Source organism: Cavia porcellus, unplaced genomic scaffold, assembly GCF_034190915.1.
Source record: "Cavia porcellus strain 051 isolate PalLab524CR breed Dunkin Hartley unplaced genomic scaffold, mCavPor4.1 scaffold_31, whole genome shotgun sequence".
NCBI classification, from domain to species: domain Eukaryota; kingdom Metazoa; phylum Chordata; class Mammalia; order Rodentia; family Caviidae; genus Cavia; species Cavia porcellus.
Genome location: NW_026947514.1, coordinates 30788948 through 30815155, shown reverse-complemented (window position 1 = coordinate 30815155; position 26208 = coordinate 30788948). Strand labels below are relative to the sequence as shown.

Sequence of the window (26208 nt, the reverse complement as noted above, 5' to 3'; positions counted from 1 at the left end):
GCTGAAGATCTAGAGTCCTTTATCTATACTAACAAGTTCTTTGGAGTGTTTTTAGTCTGGAATAGGAAATAAGAAAGTGTTTGACTAGAAAGAGGATTGAACCAGATTCTTACTCCATTAGACTTATTTTTCACCCTGGTAATTAATTTAAAAACATGTGCCTTTGTTTTGGAGAATATGTTTAGGTAGAACAAGTACTTTCCTAGAAGGTACTCTATTCACTAGAAATTAGATTTTATTTATGTAGCACTCCCTTTGTTCTATACTTTCACCTCATGTTTTTCAAATGTAAGCCAGCGTGATACGTATGAAAGTCAGCACGTCCTTAGCACTATTTTTACACTGGTAGCACTTTAAACTTCCTTTTTAACACTTCTGGTACTTTTTTTTTCCTTTTTAATTTTATTGTAACAAACCGGTATAACTAATATTTGTATCTATGTAAGGTAACATCTTGCAATATGCAATACTGGGGATCAAGCCCAGGGTCTCAACACTTGCTAGGCAAGTACTCTGCCCCTGAGCTACATACCCAGCCATAGCTAATTGAAAAATTCATGATGCTGAATTTTTCATATAGTATAACCAAGGATAGAAGTGAAGAAAGGTACTAGTGAATTTTTTGTGTGTGTATGTGCGTTTGTGCATGCACACACAAATGTGGGGTTAGTAAATGCTTGCAGTGCATAATGTATTCATCATGGGGCATTGATACGTATTGCGTCTTAATCCTTTTTACTTCCTCTTCCCTCCTCTTCTCTTTCTTCTCCTTCCATCACTAGATCCCCTTCCCATCTCACAAAACCTGCTTTTCTGTTTCCTATTGTTGTTTCTTTTAAACAACTATTTTATTTACTTATTTATTTTTAAGGAAACAAATTCTCTTTTACTAGTTCTACTTGCCACCACTTTAAAAACAAGTTCTATATATTACTGTATCAAAACCCATTTAACACATTTCACAGCTCATTTAAAGCTTCGGTTTACAGTCATCCGTGTGGAATGTCACTGGGATTTCAGGGTTCTGTGTCAGAATTAAGTCCTTCAGTGCAACATCAGACATTTTACCTTGGCTCATTGTTTTCCTGTCAAGGGTGTCCTAATTTTACTTTTGGATCTTCATTTTTGTTTATTTGACTTCCTTCCTTTTGGATGTTCTCAGTAAGGCAGGTTGATATCTATATAAATAAGCATATACACGAACATGGTAAACGAGGTATTCTAATCCATCCATTGTTGTAGAATCAACATAGTGAAAAGAAATTGCAAGGTCAGAACAGCAACCAGGACCCTCTACTGAAGGATAATAGTTATAGTTCCAGTACCAAAGGTTTTGGGTAGGTAACCTTTGATTGAGTGGTGTTCCAGGACAAAGGGATGAAGTTTCTTTTCCAGTGGTATCTCTTGAATCTCCAGCTTCTACATTCGTAACTTCCATGCATCTTCCCAGCGCTGTCTTCAATAGAAGAACTATGTGTACATTTTTCTGTTTTAAATGCATCAATAAATCTCCTCAAGGTTTCTTAGCTTAGTATATATCCACTCATGTAACCTTAGATCTTTTCCCAAAATAAATGGGTTTTTCAGGGCTATGTTTTGAAAGAAGCCATCTCAAATTGTCTAGTATTACATAGATATCATCATCTGCTTTCATAAACCAATTCGCATCTTCTAAATAATGGTCATGAACATATTGAAAAGCTTTAATTGTTTTCCAGTGTAGTTGATCTCTACCTTCTTTGGTTTTTAATCCCACAGTAGGGAAGTCTTTATTTTCTTCTGAACTCATAAACAACACTTTATTACAATGTTGGGCCCATGTAACTTTAACATGTTTGGCCTTTTTCTCTAGATTTTGAGGGCCTGTCATAACCCAACAAAGAATTCTAACTTTCTGGTACAGGTTTTCAGCAATATCTGTGTTTTCATCTTTATGTTGACTAGAATCTGCATTAAAGTTCATTTGTCCTTCTAGATGATTCTGTTCACCATCATCTGAATGTCTTGCATAAGGATCATTATGAAGAATATTAGGCTGGGTATCACCTTGTTCTCCCAACAAAATACTAAATAGCTGAGAACATAAAAAAGAAAAAAAAAAATCCTATTGCTGATCCACAGAGTAAGGTTAAAAGATTCACCCAAGATTTAGAGGCTATTTCCTGACATATATTTCTGACATTAGCCGCAGCGGCGGTGCAGGGCAAGCAACCTCCGCTCCTTTGGGCAGCCACAGAAGTAGCTCGTGGCTGCTAGCCTGCGCCGCCAAGGGCTGCACAGATCATTCTCCGACAGTGGTGGCTGCAGCCAAGGCAGGCCCAGTGCCCAGCCGCCCGCTCACCAAAACAACTCTTTTAAAAATACAAAAGTATGCTTAGTTTGGATTGGTCCAGAGTTATATTGCCAACCTTCTCTAAAGAGAATAGATCCTGAAAAAAAAGAAAAAAAGCAGAGTATAAATCCTTAAATAGCAGTAGTAACATTTATTTTAGCATCATTTTTTATCAGCACATACATCATATAGTGTATAATAAATATTTTGTTTTATAAAATGATTAAAATAATGTCAGCATTTGGCTGGGGATTTAGCTCAGTGGTGTAAGTACCTGCCTGGCAAGTGTGAGGTTGTGAGTTCGATCCCCTGTACCAAACCAAAACAAAACAAAAAAACTGAATAATGTCAGCATTTTTTTCTCTTCATCTCAAGACTCATGAGATATGATTATATTCTTGCTCAAATATTGGTGTGATCTTGTATTGTTTTTCCTTCGATCAAACAGATTAGCCTTTTCCTATAGGTCTTGGCTAAACTCATTCATAATTTTCATTTCCATTTCTCTTGTACCAATATTATCAAGATTCTTTTCCATGTAAATTTCATGTGGAAAAAAATGTATTGTCAGTTTATTGTCTACATCAGCATTTTTTGATTATGGCTTCTACCAATCTTTTTGTATTGTTTCTATCCAGAACATTTTTCAATTCAAATTTTAAATGTCAAAAATTTGTAGTTGATTAAATACCCTTCACTTTTTACTCAAATTAATTTTGACAAGTCTAGTTGTCATGATTGTTATTTATTTTTTACTAATAATATGCACTGTTAAGTGGCTGAAAGATCCAACTGATCCAGGAAACAAGTGACAGTAGTTGCTTATAGATATTTTAGAATCAGCTCACTTTCTAAGGCTCAAAATTTTTTTCAATTACTGATAGTAATTCTTGTACTTGTTAGTGACTTAATTTTCTAAGGAAAATTTATTACTAGAGGTTGTAAATAATAAGAGAGTTGGTGTGGCAGAGTAAAAATATCCTACTTTAATTCTGTTACACCAGTCACCTGATTCTGCTGCTCTAAACGAAGACCACAATTGTCAAAAAACTTACAAATTCCCTCTTATTGTATCTGCCTTTTACACAGCACCAACAAAGTGACATGTGCAATATGTAGTTACCAATGCTCTCATTATGGTATTTACTCATTTAAAAACCTTTCAGCAGCTTCCCAAAAGACAAAACAAAATGAATAAAATAAAATAACACAGAAAACCAAAGGAATAGTCTTGACTTAGTACCACAATTGAAATAATAGCAACACCCCAAATATAGGATACTTCTAGAGATTGAATTCTTCTGCACTCTGACTTGTGCTAGCACATAGATAAAGGAAAAAAAAAACCTTAAAGGGTTTTACAAACTAATGTCATATTGATAATCAAAATATGACTGAGTTAACATAGAAGAGCTAGTTGAACTTTATTTATAACTGTACATGCAAAATTCTTCAATTCTAGAATAAGCAGAATGTAGCAGTGCTTTTTAAAATACCCATACAAAATCAACTGTTTAATTTTGAATTTAAGTGTTAGAAAGCAAATAGTAAAATTCTATTTTATAGGTAATAGGGGAAAAGCAGTATGATTTTTCTCAAGATGCCAGAATACATTTGATTAAGTTTCATTTCCATTATTGCTTTCAGAGATAATGTATAAAATTATATACATTATATTGAGAAATATAAGTAAGTGTATGCATATCTATAGTGAGTATTATATAGTATTAATAGTTAACCACTACATGTATTCCTGTGATTGGGAAGTTCAAGACAAGGACTTGTTACCATAAGTAACATGATTTTAGAAGTGTTAGCCAATGTAATTAAACAAGAAAAGAAAATAATAAAATTTTGGGGAGTTCTGGACTACTAAACAATATAACTCTTTAGTTGACCAAAATAATCTCTTTATCTTTGTTTTTCATTATAACACCACTACTATTTATTTGTCTCAAAACAGTGGTTTTCAAATGTACGTAGTCTAGGGCTGGGGATATAGCTCAGTGGCACAAGCATCTACGTGGCAAGCACAAGGTCCAGAGTTTGATTCCCAATTCCATAAATAAATAAATAAATCTATATGAATGTAGTGGTACACACCTGTAATCCCAGCACTTGGGAGGCTGAGGCAGGAAGATTATTGCAAATTCAAAGCCAGAGTGGGCTACAGAGTGAATTTAAGGTCAGCTTGAACTGCATAGCAAGACCATCTCAAAAGAAAAAAAAGTACATAGTATATATATATTCCCTTTAAAAGAAAAAAAGCTATTGTGCAAAGAAAAAAATATAACCTAGATATGTGCCTGTATATAATTAAGACAATTGCTTTATAGCCTTTATGTAAGAAATTTATAAGTTAAATGGCAGAAAGACCATAAAATAAAATAAAAGGTAACATCAATTAATAGAAAGGATATTTTGCTAGTACTTGATTGCTTTGGTTCTAATTCTACATTTAATCTGTTTTTGTGTTCTTATTTTGATAATACTAATGCACAGAATGCCTATTTGATAAATACCTGTATAAAAGAAATGTCAAAGATTTATTTCCTAGTTCAGAAGAGTGAGACCCAATACCTAGTTAAAATTATATCAACAGATAAATCTCCAGGGACAATAATGTAATCATACCAACCATTGTTAGATTTACAAATGTAAAAATTTTGTAATTATGTATTTAATATTAAATGAACTTTTTCACAAGTTCCAGATATATAATATTTCTAATTGTGCCCTGGACATGATACCAAAACTTTAATATAGTTATGGTTTGTGTTCGAATGGCCCCCACAAGCCTCATGCAATCATAGATGCAGCTGAGTCTTGTGTTCATTGTTGTCTGGTGCTGGCATTGGTGGTGTAAGTGCTGTATCCGCCCAGGGTAGAGCTGACTTACAGTGCAAGGGCAAGAAAAAGGCATGTGTTTTCTGTTTGCTCTGTTTACCCTTGCTGTTTTCCGGTGGCCATGCCATCCTGCCTTGAGCCAGCTGAGTATAACCTGAAAGTTTCAAACTGTAAGAAATAAACCTTCCCTTGCTTCACTTAGGGCATCAGGTATTTTGTCTCAACAAAGAGAAAAAAGCAACTAAGACAGTGTGCTAGTGTACATTGTGATTCTACAGCAAATGAACATACAGACAACCCAGTTTCTTGAGTTTTCTGCCATTTGTTAGTGCATATTCTAAGGCAATGCAGTAAATAATTGCTTTATAGTTGCTTTAAATGTGTCCATTTTTTCCTAAAATTCTATCCTAGAGGTATTGATTTTTCCCATTTTCTGTTTGTTTTTTTTTCCCCCCTTTGTAATGATTTCTGTCTCTTTTTGCAAGGTACTTACTGTCAACAACGGGAAGTAGAAGCCATTACTGAGGGTGTAGAAGAAGATGAAGGATTTTGCTGTTGTGAACCTGGCCATATTCCTCATATACTTTCATTTAATGCTGCCTTTAGCCAACGTTGGCTGGCTTGGGAAGTAATAGTTACTAAGTATATTCTGGAAGGTTACAGCATCACTGATAATAGTGCTGCTTCTATGCTTCAGGTCTTTGATCTTCGGAAGGTACTCACCACTTACTATGTCAAGGTAAGGGTATGAGCCTGTTTACATCTTTGAATAATCTAAGCATTTGTTGAGAAAGACATACACACACACACACACATATGGTTTTATACATGTGCTTAGCTTCTGAGTGGTGATTTAAATTCTCTATTATGCAGGAGAGTTAGTAAAAATTTACCTACAAAGGTCTTGCTATTTCTTTAGTGGAACTTGTTCCATTTGTTCATTAATAATGATAGCCTTTGAAGCTTTTGTTTTGGGCATTAATGCTAAATAATATTCAAGCGTATGCATCCACAACTGTGTATATTTTAATTCTATAAAGAAGTGTTATTTTCCTGTTGAACAAATAAACAGCTTAAGTATCAGAAGCTTATTTGTTAAAGATCCTCTAAATACCAAATGAAGCTTGGAATTTAAAAGTGAGAAATGTCTGATTCCTAGGCCCTTGCTGTCAACTAGTGTTTTGCACTACTTTGCAAACTGAATCAAAGTATTACAGAGTTCTGGATCACCCTCATCTGACACCAGCTGCAATTTTGGGATCCCCAAAATCATCCATAGTTTCAGAAATTTGTTAGAAAGACTAACAGAACTCAGCAAAGCCAAGAATAGTGTCCAGAGCCATCATGGTAAGGAGCTTCCAAATGTCCTCTCCCAGTGGAACTACACAGATGCCTATTTCTCTGAGCATCACAGTATGGCACTATTCATAGAATATTGCCAGACCAAGAAGTTGAGCTGGATGTCCTGCATCTTTATTGGAGTGCAATAATGTACCCATGGTTGGCCATCCGCATAGAAGACCCACGTCTCCTGACTTAACGAAGGTCAAGTTGATAACTTGAGACAGTAGTTCCCCAACATAAAGTTTCTCTTCTCATGCAGCACATATTAAAGGCTTAGAGATTACTTTCTAAGACCCATAGGGCAGGCCCCTCATTGGGCAGGATTAATCCTTTACTGCACAAAATACTCCATATTTGCTAAAGGTCTTATGGAAATGGAGCACAGTCATGATTTGGGGACTTGCAGGTAAAGCCAGTATTTTTAAGAGGAAGTGTGTGTTAAGCTTTAGACCCTCTTAATGCTCATCTAAAGTTTTCATATTTTATGATGTTACCTCTAAATACCACTATATTACAGCCTTCTGTCCAGTGTTTGGTTAAACTCAACCACAGAAAGCTAGTGAGATTGATTTTACATTTTTTTATCTGTACGTATGTGTCATTTTCTATCTATAGTTTTAAATTTACAAATTTCTATTGCTTTATGATTAACTATATTTCTGTAACTTGCCTTAGGTATACTAGATATTTTTAATGACTTTCTATTAACAAATTTTTGAAAATTAATTCAGCACAGTAATTTTTTTTTCTCATAGTATCTAAATTCAGAAGCACTAATATCAATAGAATACAAGTTGCCATGGTAATTTTAAGGTTGTGATTTTAAAGTGTTAAATTTTTTTTATCCAGAAAGGCCTAAGGTTATAACATTTTAAAAATATATACAGAGTATTGAGCTAGAATAAAATATTTTTGAGTTATCTCTGAAAACATTTAGAATTTATTTTACTGAGGAGTTGGAATCCATTCAGATTGTGCTTTAACCTGAATTCTTTTCCACATTAGGGTATCATTTATTATGTTATCACTTCCTCTAAGTTAGAAGAGTGGCTAGCTAATGAGACAATGCAGGAAGGACTTCGACTGTGTGCAGATCGAAATTATGTTGATGTAGACCCAACATTTAATCCAAACATCGATGAAGACTATGACCATCGGCTGGCAGGCATATCCAGGGAGAGTTTCTGTGTGATTTACCTCAACTGGATAGAGTACTGCTCTTCCCGGAGAGCAAAGGTAGGATTGGTTTATGTCATTTGCAACACTTTGAATCCTCCAAATATTTCCAAAGCTGGAAAGAAGATCCCTGTTCATTATTCTGAGGTCAGTTTTTCCTCAGCTATTTCTTTCTGTTCTTCTAGCTTAGAGAACCTGTCTTGGGCTTTTGTGATTGGACCAGACCAACTCTGCCAAAACAGTTCAAGGAAAGTGGCCCCTCCTCAGTTCTTTTAGGGTGCTCTGATCTCACTGTCCAGACAGCACTTTTCCATCCTATGCATGAATATGTATCTACACAAATTTGAATCACACACATTACTTTCTAAAATCTAGTCCTTCCAAACCTATCATACTTAAAAATCATTAAACATCTTTGTCCCAAATACAAAGTCAAGACCAATGCTGTGTATTAGAATTTTCTGTAATGATGGAAGTATCCTGTGCTGCCTTATGTCACATCTGGCAGTAAACACTTGGAATGTCACCAAGTACAAAGAATCAAATTTTAAATTGTGTTAATTTTAATTGATTTAAATGTAATAACTCCTGTGGCTAGTGGTTACTATATTTACATAGGGTACATCTAGACCATGGGATCTTCGATATTTATATAAATAAAAAATGCCCTAGATTTGTACAAATGAAGATTCTTGGGCCTTACTGAGCATTACAATTGATTAAGACTAGATAGGGAAAATAAAAACGAATCATCCTGGATGAGGTGTATTTGCGTACATTAGAACAACTTACCCTAAAAGTAAATTAGTACAGACTGTAGCAACTATTTCTTTCTCCTGGGTTTCTGGCTCTCATAGTATTGCCACAGACTTCATGTAATATGACCACAGTACTGAAGTCTGTGGCTAGAGCAATTCCTGCTACCAGTATTGCTTTCCAAGCAATAGCCTTGGGTATTTGAATCAGCAATTGTTTCCTTGCTGTAGCGTAGTGAGACACCTCAATAACCTGTGCTTTTGTTATGATTTGGGGTATACACACTGGTCATCTTCAGTCAAAACCTGATTCCTTATTTTTCATAGACTAATTTAAGGCATATTGTCCTATCAGCATTTTTTATCTTTTCTTCATCTGTAAGAGTGGGAGAGGGAATCCTTGTACCTCCTCTCTGAGTATTTCTTTTAAACTTTTATACTGGATGTGCAACATGCACTGATCAGGATATAGAAGTAACAGTAAAGTACGAGGCTCGAAGAAAGATCAACAAACATCTGGATATAGAAAACTTCAAAGTTTAATGTCTTTCAAAAATAGAATAAGCAGTGTTTTTTTCATAAAGGAAATACACTTAAAATGCCTTAGATACTGTTCTCAAATCTTTGGACTCTTTTTTGAGAGGAATTTGAAGAGTGGTCATAATTCTTATATTCCTTATCTGGTTTAGATGACACTGGAGCTCACTGCTCAGGAACAGGACTTCATATACTTTAACTTAAGGACCCTTCTCTTAGACACTATTGCTGAGGTCATGCACGTAGCTCAAGAAAGTCCTCCTAGTTGCTGACACATCATATATTTAAAAGGCTTACCTACAAACATAGGTATCCTAGTCTTTTCAGAGTGCTTATTATCACCAGGTCAGCCTCATATATGCTCTATTCATTATAATCCCTTTAGAAGACAACCATTACTCCTGATGTACACTCTCCCATCTGCTTTAGGTTTTTTTCTTTAAAGGATCTAATTTTTCTTTGAACAAGATTATCCCTCCTCCTGCAATGGCACAGTCTGTTCTCTGAATCACCATTCCCAGAATGACTACTTCCTGGGGATGTTTAGTAAGTCGTGGAGATCTGCTGACTCCAGCTCCCAGGACCCACACCAGAGTAATAAGAAGTGACCTCATATTCTTCCACGATTTTTTCTGAAGCACTGTTCTTTATTGCACAGAAATAAAAACTCATCCTTCTCTCAGTGTGTACTGAGTTCTTTTTCCTCCTTCTGATTTATATGTTAAATATCTTCTGATTTCTTAAATATGAACATATTTTTCTGATAGCTATTGTTTGGTTTTTTTAAAGCCACTGGATGTGGACAAAGATTCATCCCTGGTAACTCTGTGTTATGGCCTCTGTGTTCTGGGACGGAGAGCTTTGGGAACTGCATCCCACCATATGTCCAGGTAAACAAGTTTTTCTTTTTTTCAGAAAGAGTATAGAGAGCTATGTGATCTAAGTGTGAAATACGTTTTAATGGACACTTCATTACTTTATTGTTAATATCGCCTTCGATTTTATTTTTTGTAGTTCTTTTTACTGAACGTGATTGAGTTCTACTGACTAGATAAAACTGGCTTTAAAATTCACACATGTGAATAACCATTGATAACAATAATGTGTATAGAAGACATTTAAAAATATCACCTTATAAAGTTTGATTTATCTCCCATCTATAATGTATATTTTTCCTAACATATTCACTTGCTTTTATTATTTTGTATTCTTTGTCCAGAACATTTATATTTTTGATGCAGTTTTATGTGTTAAGATTTTGGAGACTCTAAATATAAACTGAATTTACTGACATAAATACACCAATGAGTTAGAATTAAGGAGTTCATATTTTCAATTCCTCCTATAATTACATTTCACATTGGACTCCTTAATTAATTTTAACTTAGGGGCTCTTTGCCTTCTTGTTTTGTGGATTCACTGTTTAATAGTGGTTCACAAAGATCACAGATCAAACAGGCACCTCTTCTGATTTTGATTTATGAAGTCTGGTCTTAGTTTCTGGAATCTGTATTTTCAAAACACTCCCAGATGATTCTGATACACAGCCAGATGTGAGCATCAATATCATGAACATGTTGTCAAAATATGTGAACTTTTATCTCCAATCTTAACAGTAATTTAGAGTCATTCCTCTATGGATTGCATGCCCTATTTAAAGGAGATTTCCGTATTTCTTCAATTCGAGATGAATGGATCTTTGCTGACATGGAACTGCTAAGAAAAGTAGTAGTCCCTGGAATTCGTATGTCCATTAAACTTCATCAGGTAAAAACTTTGTTTGTTTGTTTCCATTTGGTACTTTTTCACTTGACTTCTGCTTTATGTTTTTAGGAATCTTTTGAGAAATGCTCTTATCTGAACCAAAGAAAATGATGATTCATGGAAAAACAGTAAACCTTAAGAACCAGAACCTTGAGTTTTAAATAGTAAATTTGATTATTAATACTAAAGAGTAAACAATCTGGATATGAACTTTTGAGAAAAATTTAAGCAGTGACAAGTTGAAAATAAGGTCTTTGACCCCTGTAGTATTTAACTTGACTTTCATGCCTCTTGCCTAAATGAATGCCTGTGAACTCCAAATGCAGAGTAGTTCATAGCTGAAGAGTGGTAACAGCTGCTGTTACTAAGGTGTGCATTTTGTTTATTGTATTACATGACATAATAGTAGGTTGAGACAGATTTAGTCCTAATTAAATAATTCTAGCAGAGTAATACAATTAAAATGAGAGCCACACTACCATTTCCAAAACCCTAGATCATTTCAAGAATGTGTTGTGAGTTGACATGGTGGTAACACCTGTCATCCCAGCACTCAGGAGGCTGATGTAGGAGAACTGCTCCAAGATCAGCCTGGGTTATGTCATGAGATGTATCTCAAAAAAGGGGGAAAAAAGAGTATATTGTGAAAATAAGTACTGGCACTTGAGATCCTGTAATCATTGTACTTGACTCCAGTTATCATATCTAATGGGTAGGGTTCAGGTGGTAAATGGATTCACTATGACCAAATCTGATTGAGTCTTTTGTCACAAACTAAAATGCAAATTACTCTTCAAATGACTTTATTACAATCTAAAGTGTTAGAATTAAGCTAACATTCCCTGTTCTTCAGGAGGATTACTGGTAAGTGATAGATTGTTTGAAAACCTCTGAAAAATGGAATATTATTTTGAAGACAATTGGGAAAATATTCATTTGAAATAAAATAGAATTTTCCTTATTCAAACTGACTTTAAAGTTTTTAAGACAAAGTTTTGTGCATTTAAAAGAAAAAAGATAATGACCCCAGATTAAAATTTTCAAATTTTTCACATTTTAAGCCCAATGAAAGGAAATATTAAATGATTAAATGTTAACCACTTTACACATGTGTAATGATTTTCAACTTTGGGTTCATTTTATTTGTAATGTGATTATTGCCAGTATCTGGACTTGTATTTTTCATTCAAATAATTATTAATACTACTATGCAAAAATTGCGTTCCTTCCCTAATGGAACGTTTGGTGTAAGAAAGCACATCATAAGACATCAGATAATTTGCTGGTTTGGAGAAGTACAAACTCAGTACTAACAAAAAGATCAGGAGACCTGTGGTGTGCTTAGGAGTCTGTAACTGCCAATCAGGTTCGTGTTATAAATGTCATCCTTTAGTTCTGTAGAGGCAGATTCAGGGTCCAGGATTCTCACTCAGAACATTAATTGAGGGGAGTACACTCAAGAATTTCATAAAAAGTGTTAGAAGCAATGCTGAAGTTTTGATACAAACTTTGTAAGCCCAGGACACCAGTTTTGAGATAATTTAATATGTAGGTTTTATCTTGACCTCTTTGACAAAGTTCTTGTCTGTGTAAAATGAAGTGACATATTGGAAACATCTTTACATTATAAAGCATCATTCACGTGTACAATATGATTTTCATAGGTACTGTCCCCCTATATAGAGAGAAGGCCTATATCCTTGTGTGGATTGTCTCCTTACTCTTCTTTTTTTTTTCTCCCAACGGGGGGGGGGGGTATTATTGCAGTCATTGAACTGCAAATGAGTTACTTTACTTGAATATGGAAGTATATCAGCCTCTTAACCTGTAAATGTGAAGGCAGCCAATATTTGTGCTGTATTTTCTTAATGCTATTCTAGAAATTCAGGTTTGTGTTACGATTGTTTTGGTATATATCCCTTATAATTTGTACTGTGTAAGAGAAATGTACATTTCATATACTCTTTGTTTATGCACATGGTAGACACTGAGTTTTTATGGAATGAATGAGTAGTCATTAAGTCCAGGAGGCCCTTCAGGGAAGACTGACTAGATTCTGTAGAACTGAGGCACTTAATTTGTCCACAGAGATCAGAGCTTTGAGCCATATGTTAACTAGAGACTGGGAGAAAAATAGTATATTAGAATACTCCAGAGAAGTTGCTTTCTGTAAAAAGAACTTTGTTTAAAAAAAAAAAAATCATGTAGACACCTTTTTAGATCTTCCTTAATTGATAATGATGAAATAAAGGGTTGAAAACAAAATGACTGAAGAGGAAAAATCAACTTGGAAGAGGAAAGGCAATACATAAAAATTAGAAATGGTATTTGTTTAAAACTTGAAGGAGAGAATTAAAGAATTCACAAAAGTAGTATAGCAGTTCCTAACCTAGTTTATATTTAAGATGTAGGGGCTGGGGATTTAGCTCAGCGGCATAAGCGTCTGCCTTGCAAGCAGGCAGTCATGAGTTCGATCCCTGGTACCGATAAAAAGGAAAAAGACAAAAAAAAAATTTAAAAAAATATTTAAGATGTAATTTTATCCCCAATAATAAGTGTTGATATGAAATATTTATATTAAGATAGTTTGGAGGAATTTTCACTTGGGAGTTATCCTACAAGTCATTTTTTTCTTTTCATATATATAAATGTATATGTGTAGGATCATTTTACTTCTCCAGATGAGTATGATGACCCCACTGTACTCTACGAAGCCATTGTATCACACGAGAAGAACCTCGTGATAGCCCATGAAGGAGACCCTGCATGGCGGAGTGCAGTCCTTGCCAACTCTCCCTCCTTGCTTGCTCTGCGGCATGTCATGGATGATGGCACCAATGAATATAAAATCATCATGCTCAATAGACGCTACCTGAGTTTCAGAGTCATTAAAGTGAGTTTTGTAATCATTTATTTGTGTCTTTTAAAAAAAGTTGGATAACTTGATTCAAAGTTTATTGCAGTGATTGAAACTTTTTATGAAAAAAATTAACCATACTACCATAGCATTTATTGTGTACGAATACTTAATTTACTTATTTAGTCAAGTGTTTTACTCTGATCTCTGAAATTTTCTCAATTGCTATAGAGGCTAAAAATTTTGTTTACTCCAATGTTGACGTCTGTTATCCATTACATGTTAGGTTTTTTACTGATTCTATATGCATTTGGGGCAGCATTTATTTTTAAAAAATGAGTACCTAATTGCTAATATACATATTGTGATTCTCCTTGCAAAATAATAGTATAGTTTATGCTTAATAGTGATTAGAAACTAACTATAAATGATTCACTCTAACTTTTCCTTGGAGATGTGTATACCTAAATATCTCCAAGCTCTTGGAGTCTTAGTTTCTGTTTAATTTTGATAATTTATAATGATTTATTTTTATCTACTTAATCAGCTCCCAAAGAACCACTAATAGCCTTTCAACTTGAAACATATGCTATTTCTTATTTTACTTAATATTTTTGTAAGACAGTAAGAAAAAGAGCTCTGTAGGTGCTTATTACTTAACAGTCCACTAGTAACAAGGATAAGTGGTTAATTCCTATTCAGATGTGGTCTACTTGGTTATATTTTGTCCAGCTTTTCACAGCACGTCGTCATACTGTCTTTTTATTGCTCTCATTTCTATTCTTCTTCTCTGAATTGTACTCTCGGCCCCTTAATTGGCTCTCATGTATTTTGGTTTCCAGGTAAACAAGGAGTGTGTCCGAGGTCTTTGGGCTGGGCAACAGCAGGAACTTGTTTTTTTACGAAACCGTAACCCAGAGAGAGGTAGCATCCAGAATGCAAAGCAAGCTCTACGAAACATGATAAACTCATCTTGTGATCAGCCAATTGGCTACCCGATCTTTGTCTCACCCCTGACAACTTCTTACTCTGACAGCCATGAACAGCTCAAAGAAATTCTTGGAGGACCTATTAGCTTGGGAAATATCAGAAACTTTATAGTGTCAACTTGGCACAGGTAAGGCATCGAATTGTGTTTTTCAGTGGCATATACTCTGACCCTGTTTGTCTTTTAGGCGATGTGCATTAGCTCACCTGGGAAGCTTGTAGAAAAAAGTACAGTTGCCATGGCACAATATGAATCTGAACTTCAGGAAGCAGAATCTGAGCATCTTTGTCTTTAAAATCTTACTAGATAAATGCAATATACAACTCCAATTAAGAAATGTTATTCTAGATCCAGGTGTAGTGGTATACACTTGTAATCCAGGCACTAGGGAGACTGAGGCAGGAGAATCACCGTGAGTTGAAGGCCAGTGTGAGCTATATAGTGAGTTCAAATACAGCCTGTAATAGTGAGACCGTGTTTCAAAAAACCAAAAAAAGAGGAACCATCGCTCTAGTATTTGCTAGAACCTTTTCATTTTTAATCGTTGACTTTGGTGTAGTGATATTGCCAGTATTAGAATATGTGAGCTGGTCAGACAGGGCAAATTAAGAGAAAAATACAAGAAACTTGTTGAGTTTATTACTTTCTTCTATTTTATCATTCTGTTTTGGCACTAGGGGGCGTGCTCTGCACATGTTAACTGCTGGTTGCATGATGCCTTCTATTGCTCTCCCATCTTGTGTAACAATCTAATCATCACACAAGTCTCAAATCTTCAGTGTGTTGAAGTATGCAATGAGTTTCGTTTCTGAGTTTTGTCTAGTAGATTATAACAAAGTTGAGGCACATTTTAGTTAGCATATGGTAAGAAAAATTGTAGATCATTCTTTTCAGATTCTTAAATATCAGAGCTTAAGGAAAACAGGAATATTTTTAATTTTTTTCTCAGTGCTTAAGGAGTAATTCCTACTATTTTAACATCAGTCTCTATCAGAACAGGAGGAGTATATATAAACCAGAGTAGCGTTCGAAACTATTTTCTCTTCCAAAAAAAAATTTTTCTCTTGTGTTGGAATTGACCTAGAAGACGTTAAACTCTTTCTCTCTAAGAAAAATAAATACAGATACCCAGTTCTGATTTGCCTAAGACTGATGACTGTCATGGGGTATGAGATTTTCAGTGCCAAAATGAGACAGTTACAGCCAACCAGGGCTGCTCGTTGCCCTGAAGTTAAGACAGAAAGAGATAGGTGCACAGCCACACCTCTTGAAGTGTGCTAACATACAGTGTAAATAAGTTAGGTTTTCAGGAGTTTCATACTTCAGAGTCACTGAATAGACACTGACAAGAGCTGTGTTTATACTTGTGATCTTAATGGTACAACAGGTTTTCTGCTATTCTTCCTTATAGATGATATATATAATCTTATAGATGATATTATATATAAATAATAGGTGATAGATTATATAAAAGTGAAGTACACTAGGTAGACATGAAGCAGTATGAGAAGGATATAGTTCTTAAACTATTTTTTCAAAAAAGACTTCTTTATATTGATTGTACCTTGAATATTGATTACACCAGGAATACTTTTGCAGGTGGACATTAGTACATAACAGCTCAGAATGACTGAGAAAAGAGCAACCTGTCTGTTGTGAAATAATCATAAGATAATCCTTCTTGCTTTGTATTTGTTTCTAGGCTAAGGAAAGGTTGTGGAGCTGGATGTAATAGTGGGGGCAATATTGAAGATTCTGACACTGGAGGTGGAACTTCCTGTACTGGTAACAACGCCACAACTGCCAATGATCCCCACAGCAATGTATCCCAGGGAAACACTGGAAATCCTGGGCAGGGATCAGGAGTGGGACTCCATCCGCCTGTCACTTCTTACCCTCCAGCACTAGGTAATAGGAAGCATAGGCATATGTGCAGTGTTAGTCCCTTAACTGTAGGATCTTGTTAGTGTGCCTATAAAAAGAAGAATGTATGTGATCTATTTAGAAATGTATAGATATTTTTCTCAACTCTCGGTTGTACTTCTTCATATAAATCATATGTATGTGTAATCTCAGTGTATATATTTACTTGATATTTGATAAGGATTTTCAAAATACTAAGAATTCTTTGACTATATAATTTAAAAGCCAATATTCAATTATACTTCGTTTAATTTCTTAGAGGATAATGACTTGGTTTCTTCTGACATAGTGTTGCAATAATTTTTGTATGTAAGTTTTTATAATCACTTACTGTTTTCTTAGCTAAAGACTTTAAAAGTCAGTAGGACAAAACGTACTTTAGGAATAAAACTCTTGCTATCTAATGCCAAAAATCTTTCCAGAAAATTTTCATAACAGTTGATGCCTCAAACAGTCATAAGTGAATGTTTGCAGTGTTAACTTTTTCCCAACTTTGAGGAGCATCAGTTTTCTTCTCTGCTCCCTGTTTGCTGAGGAAGTAAAGAGGCAGGAAGGGTGGGTGGGTGATTTGTCGCTCAGTTGGTTTTCGATACTGGGATTGAACCCAGGGCCTTGGCACAAATCTGTATTCTTAGTCCTTTTAGTTTTATTTGTTTTAAGACAAGGTTTGATAAATTAGTAAATTGTCCAGACTGGGCTTACCCTTGTTATCTTCCTGCCTTAGCCTTCTAGAGTGTGGGACTAAGGGTTTGTGCCAGCAACTAATTGATGGAGTGGTTTTAATTTCATTGTTTTATTTATTTTTTTAAATTTATTTATTATTTTTTTGTACCGAAGATTGAACTCATGACCTCACACTTGCCAGTCAAGCGCTTGAGCTTGAGCCAACTGAGCTAAATCCCCAGTCAATTATCATTGTTTTAATTTGCATTGCTCTGATACCCAAAATTGCAACTTTTTAGTGATTTTTACCTGTTTTCTTTCCAGGAGGCTTATTCTAACTTTTTGCCTATTTTTCTACTTGGCCTTTTTTTTTTTTTTTTTTTTTTTTTTTTTTTTTTTTTTAAATGTGTGTTCTTTGTCTCTGAACAGTTTGTCAGTTTTCTGTACTGCAAATATATTTTCCAGCTTGTCCTCTGATTTTCTATTTTATTCCTGTAAAGAATGGCTTGCCTTCCCATAATGGAAAGCCTTTTAGTTTAGAACAATTCACTTTTTACTTTGCGTAGTGCTTTTTAAAAAAACCTATTTAAGGAAAACTCTCTCTGTCCCAATGCCACAAAGGTGTGCTTATTCTTACTTACCTTGACAGGAGACCTCCACGCTCCCTAAAGTGTAGCACCAGTCAGGTTTCATGTGTTCCCCTGTGCCAGTCAAAATCAGCACTCTCTCTTCTATTCCTCTAACCAAGGATCAAAACTTTAAAACATTTATGTATACTTAAGAAACAATTCTAGTGAGATCAGAATTCAGACTATAGATATAGATCTGTGATCAACATTTAAGATGTTCTTTTTTTCTTCTGTATGAAAACCAGAAATTTCTAATGTGCTTTTTTAAATACACATTTTGTACTGATTAGCTTTTTATTTTGGGGTATAAAGTACATGTAACTTAAGTTTAACATTTATTTCCTGATGATTTTCACTTTACGCTTATCAGTCAGAAAAAAGTTCAAAGCATCACCAAAAACCACTTGAAGGAAGAATGCAAAAGAACCTGCTATTGAGTAGTGCTGATAATTTACATTCAGTAGTAGTATGTGCATGGAGTGACTGTGATATTCAATGTCTTTGTAAGTGTGTAACTCATCATTGGAATAGATTGAAAGGGCAGGAATGTACTTTGAAAAATCGTATCCATAAAACTTGCCACATGGGTCTGGAGATGTAGCTCAGCAGCACAAGCGCCTGCCTGGCAAACATGAGGTCGAGTTTGATCCCCAGTACCCTCCTCCCCGCAAAAATACAACTTGCCACATGGAACGTCCTTAAACATTAGTTTTTTTCTAAGTAACAAGTAAAAATTGTAAATATTTTTGGTATGTAGCATGATACTTTGAGTAAATTGTGAAATGATTAAGTCAAGCTACTTTAACATTTCTGTCATCTCATATGCTATGTACCATTTGGTAAGAACATTTTAGAGCTATTCACTTGACAGTTTTCAAGCATAGGACATATCCTTAACTATAGTCACCACACTGTGCAATAATTCCTTCTGCCTGACTGGAACTTTATAGCCTTTGACCAACATCTCCTCATTTCTCCTCCTCTATCCTGGCAACCACCTTTCTGCTTTCTGCTTCTATGAGTTCAACTTTTTAAGATTCTACTTGTGAGATCATACAGTATTTATGATATTCCTGCCTCATTTCCATAATATATTTCATTTCTGATATACTAAAGATTTGTTCTTGTCCTAAAATTTTTTTGTGAGAGATACTTTAGAGTTTATCTTAACCTTAAATCTTGATATCTGCTGAAAATGATTCGTTTTTCTGCCACATCCCAGAGTGTGAATTTTTAAAAACTTTAGAAAATAAGAATACATTATAAGAACTATACAAGAAAACAGATTTCAGATATTTATTTCTTTTGATAATTTGAAAGGTTTGGGGCATACATATCAAGTTTTGTGAAATTACCAAGTGATTGCTAAAGAGGAAAGTTAGAAAGAGGAAGGTAGCATAGATGCGGGCCGTTGACTCATCCTCTTGGAGTGAGGGCTATTCTTGTTGTCCTGCAGGCACCAGCCAAAGTGCTCACTCTGTGCAGTCAAGCCTGGTCAGACAGTCTCCCGCTCGGGCCTCCGTAGCCAGCCAGTCTTCCTACTGCTACAGCAGCCGGCATTCGTCCCTCCGGATGTCCACCACGGGATTTGTGCCTTGTCGGCGCTCTTCTACCAGCCAGATATCACTACGAAACTTACCATCGTCCATCCAGTCCCGCCTGTCCATGGTGAACCCAATGGAGCCTTCCAGCCAGAGTGCAGTCTGTGTGCAGCATGGCCTTCCCTCTTCCAGCAGCTCCAGCCAAAGCATCCCAGCTTGCAAACATCACACTCTTGTGGGCTTTCTTGGGACAGAGGGAGGTCAGAACAGTGCCACTGATGCCCAGCTAGGGAGCACCTTAAGTCCCCCCAGTAGTTCACATGTCAGAAAGGGCGAAGTGATTTACAGAGTCCAAGTAAGTAAGCCCAGAGGTCTTGTGCTGTTTCTGTTGCTCTTTTGTTTTTGTCTTCTTTGTTGTCTGAAAGACTCTTATGAAAACACTCCTTATATTTTTAGTCAAAAGACTAGAGCACTTTTGCATGTTAGGGGAAAAAAGTTTCTGCTAGATTAAAATTGGGTACAGTAAGCTATTTTTGCAATGTTGATACTTGTTTTCTATTCATCACTGACACATGCCTGTTGGCAGTAACAAAGTAGGTTGAAAAGAATGAGGCAGATGGCTCTTTAGATTTTTTTTTTTTATTTCACTATGTACAATTAAGAGTACATGTACAGAGTCCTGGGCAAAAAATTTTGTTGGGGTTATATTACTTTTCATTGCCAAAGAAATCAATGCATTGGAATGACTCCTGTTTATTTACAATTTAGATTGTGGATCCTAGTCAAGTCCTGGAAGGGATCAATTTGTCAAAAAGGAAAGAGCTGCAGTGGCCTGATGAGGGAATCCGATTAAAAGCTGGAAGAAACAGCTGGAAAGAGTGGAGTCCTCAGGAGGGCATGGAAGGCCATGTAAGTTCTCTTACATGTTGTGACTTTTGTCTGACTCACTTGTGCTCATGGTTTTAGTTGATTTATATATTTATGCTTAATTCTCAAGGCAGAATTGCTCCCTCAATCCTGAGGGATTAAAGTTTGTGAGTGCACACAGGGTCTCCTCCAGTAACTGCTTGTTTTGTTCGAAATTATCAGGTGATTCACCGATGGGTGCCTTGCAGCAGAGATCCAGGTACGAGATCCCACATCGACAAGGCAGTGCTTCTGGTCCAGATTGATGACAAATATGTGACTATAATTGAAACTGGGGTACTAGAACTCGGGGCTGAAGTTTGAGCTGGTGTTTTGTAGCTGCGTTTCTTTATTGTCTCATTTCCGAGACGTTGGCAAAAGAGAGGAGCAAGCAGAAGATGCCTACAGGGATCTCTTCAGTCCGGTGTGGGAGAGCCTGGAGAACAGTGACACGGCTAAGCTCCTCTCCTTCATCCTCCACCCTGCCTCCATCCCCAAATAAAGCTGAAATATTTTTTTAAGTTAGCTGCCGAGAAAACATTTGCATGAAGGATAAATTTCAGTTGAAATACATCTTTTAAAAGTTTTTCCTATGCATTGCCTATGCTTTAAATCAACAAACTCTTCATTTCTAAACTATGATCTCATATTTTTCTAATTTGTTTGCCAAAAATAATTGCCATGTTTCATCATGGAACATGAAATCCATTGACCTTGATTTTTACAGACAGACCCATGTAGAAGCATTCAATTTGATACATAGCAGTATAAAAGTTTAATGTACAGTGAGAGAAAAGATGAACAGAGGTAGATTTATCTTAGTCCTTGAACGCTAAAAACTTTAATGGAAAAAAAACTGCACTAATTTTTTACAATGCACTAAATTCTGAGATTTCTCAGAACATTTATTTATATATAAAATAAAATACCATTATTTAAATTGCCTTTGGAATTAACCCCTTCCCTTTCCTGATACAGTTAACAGGAACTGTGCTGCTTGGTTTTTTTTGTTATTGTTGTTAGTAGTCTGTACTTCATGCCAGTACATTGGATGTGTTCTTTGAGATGAATATGAAATTTTGAGATACATAGAACTTCATCCTTGACATTTCCTGGAGCCAGTGGTCAGCGGATCAGTCATGTGAACACCACTGCCAGCTACTGTGTCCACATCTAGATGAACTCCTTGCATTGTGTCCCCTGCACTTCCCTGCATGGGGTAGGCTCTGTCCGGGTTGGTTCTGGAAAGAAAATGCTTTTGCTTTTCAAGGAAGATGAATGTCCAGGAATTTAAAGACAAAATTGATTGCTTTTTATTTTAAGAGTTTTAGCTTTTGAAGTTACTCATATGAAGTTCAGTTTCTCAAGTAAAATTTTTTCAAACAAAATTACCCAAATGGTGCAGTTCTTATGAATATATTCCTCTTTAATAAGTTTATTTTTTATTTCCATCCTCTCTTCTTTTTCTAGTAATTGAATTTTATTTCACATAATTTATAATATGTAATTGTAATTTGAAATATTTATAACTGTGAAATTGACTTAATTCATATATTGTTTCATAAATTATATTGATTTTTTTAAAAAGTATTTTCAGGGAAATATATAACACAGTTTTACAATTGGGCTATGTGAGAATTACAATTTAGTTTTGATTTTCAACTTTTAGGATTTTAAATTCTTAAGAAAAATTTCCTTTTGCTTTGAAATTCCAAAGAAAATTCTTCATGACCTCTGAACATTTAGGAGCAACCATGGGTCTACCCCCCAGAGTAGATAGTAAAAAGAAGCAAGTAAAATTAATTCTTATACATTTTATTTAATCCAGTATATCCAAAGTACTGCCATTGTGACACGTGGCACTGATTATTTTTCTAGTGCTCAATAGCTGCGTGTGTGTCTGATGGCTGCCATGTTGGACCATGTATGTTTATATATATTTCAATGAGCTGAAAAGGGGAAAGTATTTTTCCTTCTGGTTCTAAAGTACATCTCACAGCAGCATAAGATGGCAGCAGAGGGAACAGAAACTAAGAAAGTAAATAGGTAACATACAGAATCTTTTCTGCATTTCCTTATGTTTTTTATTGTTTTTTTTCCCTAATTTTAAAATTTATAGTCATTCAGATCCCAACGTGCCTTGTGTTTACATTTTCGTAGACTTTACACTTTGGAAATTTTACTGCTTAGAAATATTTGTCAAATGATTTATTGAACCTTCACACAAAGAATGCTTTTTCAAATTGACCATTTGAAAGTGTATTTTTCTAATAGTGTCATATTCTAGATTTTCCTCATTTTGGCAAATCAACAGTATAAGTTCAGTGGGGGTTTTTTTCCCTGAAACTGAATATGTGATCTATTTTAAATCTCAAAAGAATTGTGTTCCCTGCTGTTCGCCCCCTCTTTGAATATGATCTTTTCATGATCGTTGCCGAGTAATAAGAGTAAATGGAAGCTTTTCAATCTTAGATGAAAGGTAATCATTTTCCCACACAGAAAAAGAAAAAAAAATCTGAACTTGAGATGATTCATTCCGAAAGGCTAGAGTTCTGTTTATTCTTCATCACCCTCCCCCAAATTGTTAAAGACGCTGTATATACTGAAAAGTTAGATTCCAAATACAAAACTGGGTTTTTTATGAAACATGTATGTTGAATCTTACTTTGTTTTTGTTTTTGTGTGTGTGTTTTGTTTTTTATTTATTTATTTTTTTGTACCGGGAATTGAACTCACAACCTTGCTCTTGCCTCTCAGGCACTTACACTGCTGAGCTAAACTCCCAGCTGAATCTTACTTTGGAATAGCAGTTAATGGACATTTTCCTCAAAACAAGTTGGCTGTTGTTATATAACTCTAATGAATTTACAAATTAGGAACCCTAAGAGAAGCTATACTGCTATTTTTTTAAGTTTAAAACAGTCTTTTAAAAATTATAACACTTTTCTAATTGTATCAAGGAAAGTAGTAATAATTGAAGAAAGACTCATGTCTAATAATTTGATCCAAATTAAAAAGTGTTTATTTCTGTATATTAAATTGATCATACAATTGGGCTTCTCCCCACAGAGAGGAGTGAGTTATTCATTTAGATTCTGTCCTTAACCATTTTCATTAATATACAATACTTCTTTCAGCATATGTTAGTGTTTTAGTTCATAAATTGCCAAAGTTTTCAGAGTTCCATAATTTAAAAGCAAAAATATGTAATTAAAGCATTATCTTTTTATTTACTTAAAGTGCAGTTGCATGTTTGACTCCTTTGTGTTACACTGTTTGATACTCTGTTTGAGAGAGTAACCTGGAATGAGTTGAAAGGGATTACCTTTTTTTAAAGTTTTTTTGTCTTAATGACAAAACCATTTTATAATTCCAAATTAAGCTTTTGGTAATCTTTTACCTTTACCTTGGTATGAACTCTCTTTGTATACCATTGACTTTTTATTAAAAAGCTTTTTAATTTTTCCAAGAATCTAGATTAACATAACATGTTTATGGAATTTGAGAGTAATGGTGAAGGTGTCTGTATTTTTTTTTAGATAAAAGGTAAGTTAATTAGTGAACAAAGTCAGTGTCTGCCTTCATTACTGGAATATTAGATTCCATTAGACTTGAAAGTTTTGAAAAATATATCAAGTATATCTGAAATACCTTTTAATCCTCAAGACAGAATATATCAGTATTTCCATCCTGAAAGATACATGGAAAAGTATTTTGGATACCAAATGTCAGGCTTTGGAAAAACAAGTTTTTACTTAGGAAACTATAGCTCATTAAAAAGATGAAATATTCTTTTGTGAGCAAGTCTTCTCAAAATGTAAAGTATACCTTCACATGTAAAGATGGAAAACTTAACCATAATAAGCTTTACTTTCCTTCTAAGCAGCATTCTTACACCTCTGCTTAGAAACTCCTAATTTGATCTATTGCTGAACTGAGTTGTTCATCCAGTGTCTAAAGTAGTGGGCTTTAAAAAAATTTTTTTTTTTAATTTGGCTTTTAAAAATTTGAACTACCTTTTAAGCATGTTTCATCTTAAATAAATATGTGACTTGAAAAAGTAAATAATAGTTTTATGTGGAAATTTTACAAATTTATGTTGAGTAACTTCTAAGCTATGAACTGGCTGCCCAGATTTTTTTTATATTTATTTCTAATTTTTCATAAACAGACAAATCCCTATCTGGATTTTGTTAGTGAGGGGTGCTTTTTAAATGCTCAGTATTTAATTCTTTCATAGTATGATGTAATCATATAAAGTTACTCTGTCTGAATACAGATGTAGTTAATTTTTTCATTTAACCTTCAGTTGTTCAGATAAGATGTATTTATTGTAGAGGCTTTCCTTTTTCACTCCAAGGTCAGGAGAGAGAAAAATGTCAAGGATGAGATGATGCATGGAACTCAACAGGCTTTGAATTCTCTGTTTTAGTCTTACATGGATATTAATTTTTATTGAGCAAGGGAAACAGGAAAGTAGATATTACCATGTATTCAGGCAGCATAAACTTTAGTACTATGTTGGATACGTATAACTTTTTTTAAACAAGTATTTAAAAGCCAGCCCCTTTTCGTTTCATTTCTTTTACAAATAATATAGGCGATTAACAGATCTTCTCATTTTAAACTTATTAAATGTTAAGACTGTAATTGGAAAGGAAATATTATATATTTGGTAGGATAGGCATGAACTATTAATTTTGTTGGAAATAGGTATATTTTCTGCTGTGAATCACCTCACCAGAGTCATGTGTCAAGAATTAATGTGTGATATAAGAATTTCTCCTTGTTATCTATGAGCCACATATTCTTTGTAAATCAGTAAATAATTCATTTGTGAGCTGAACTTCATTATCGGCCATTTTGTGAGATCAACATAATGGTCTGTGAGAGAACTACAGTCAATTGTCACTGCAAGGTTATGTGACAACTTTGTTCTAAGACTTACACCTATTATATAGGGTTCTACTGTTTTGTATGCCTCAGTTCTGTACCTGGCAATTTATGATTCAGTGGAGCTACGCTAGAAGGAATAAAGGAACATCTGACATGTATTAGGGATGAATTCCTGGGGGTTACCCATACAGACGAGGTGATGTCCTAGAATTTGGAGCAGAGAATATGGCTGCTCCAGATGACTCTTAGGTTTTGTATACTTATGGTTGAACAAGAATTATTTTTAATATATGAAACTTGATTCTACAACCAAAATAGTAGGATGAGGGGTTATATCTGCTTATGCTTTTTTAAAAGCTTATAGTTTAAATTGTAAAAAATGACTGTGTTAACCCTATAGAAGTCCAGCAGTGAGCTCTGCATGAAGAAAGGAAGGAGTAATATTAAAAATAACTCCAGGAGAGTGGGTGTGAGGTAAGAAAGTGGGTCTCCCTTTTCTGATCATGGGCTCTGGAAAATATTCCTCACCTTTACCAGCATTTGGTGTAAACTGGAGATAAGGACATTTGTGTGTACCTGCGTGTGCCTGAGAGTGTATGTGTGTGTGTCTGAGTGTTACTGTAAACAGCACGTAAATATTGTAGTTGTTTAAATGGAAAGGAAAAGCTGAAGAGTTTTTTTTGGCAAATATATTGCATCAAAAATATAGTATTGACAGTGGATAAAACACAAGAAATAAATCTTTTTTCATTTTGCCCTCTGTCCATTTTTATCAAATTAAGAAAAACCTGAATGCATTACCTTGAGGTCTATGTGGCATATTCTTAAAATATACACTTGGTTCTGAAGAAATCACTGTAAATTATTTTTTTGCTCTATAAATATGCAGTTTAGTTCATGGTAGCAGAGTGCATATTCCCTATTACAAGAGGGTCTCCTTCACTATTGGTAGAAAGGTTGTAATTTCCATTTTTCAAGTTGAACTGGATATTACTTATTAATGATATCCCATTAGATGAAACAAATAGAATAAGTATATGTCTATGTTCA

The 26208-nt window shown here is 34.8% G+C and overlaps 1 protein-coding gene and 1 pseudogene across 6 annotated transcripts in view; one reads left to right on the top strand and one right to left on the bottom strand.

Moving 5' to 3' along the window:
- Pcnx1 (pecanex 1) overlaps positions 1-25113 on the top strand; it is a 152282-nt gene extending 127169 nt beyond the window's left edge. For all 6 annotated transcript variants that reach the window (XM_063240868.1, XM_063240867.1, XM_063240864.1 and 3 more), the window contains 10 exons: positions 5665-5918; positions 7529-7759; positions 9781-9881; positions 10608-10758; positions 13418-13648; positions 14455-14729; positions 16303-16508; positions 19272-19711; positions 20125-20265; positions 20446-25113. In XM_063240868.1, the coding sequence (XP_063096938.1) occupies positions 5665-5918; positions 7529-7759; positions 9781-9881; positions 10608-10758; positions 13418-13648; positions 14455-14729; positions 16303-16508; positions 19272-19711; positions 20125-20265; positions 20446-20586 (2171 nt within the window). In that variant the 3' untranslated portion in view covers positions 20587-25113. The remainder of the gene's footprint in view (positions 1-5664; positions 5919-7528; positions 7760-9780; positions 9882-10607; positions 10759-13417; positions 13649-14454; positions 14730-16302; positions 16509-19271; positions 19712-20124; positions 20266-20445) is intronic.
- On the bottom strand, positions 773-5302 carry LOC106028180 (glycoprotein-N-acetylgalactosamine 3-beta-galactosyltransferase 1-like; annotated as a pseudogene).
- Positions 25114-26208: the final 1095 nt, after the last annotated feature.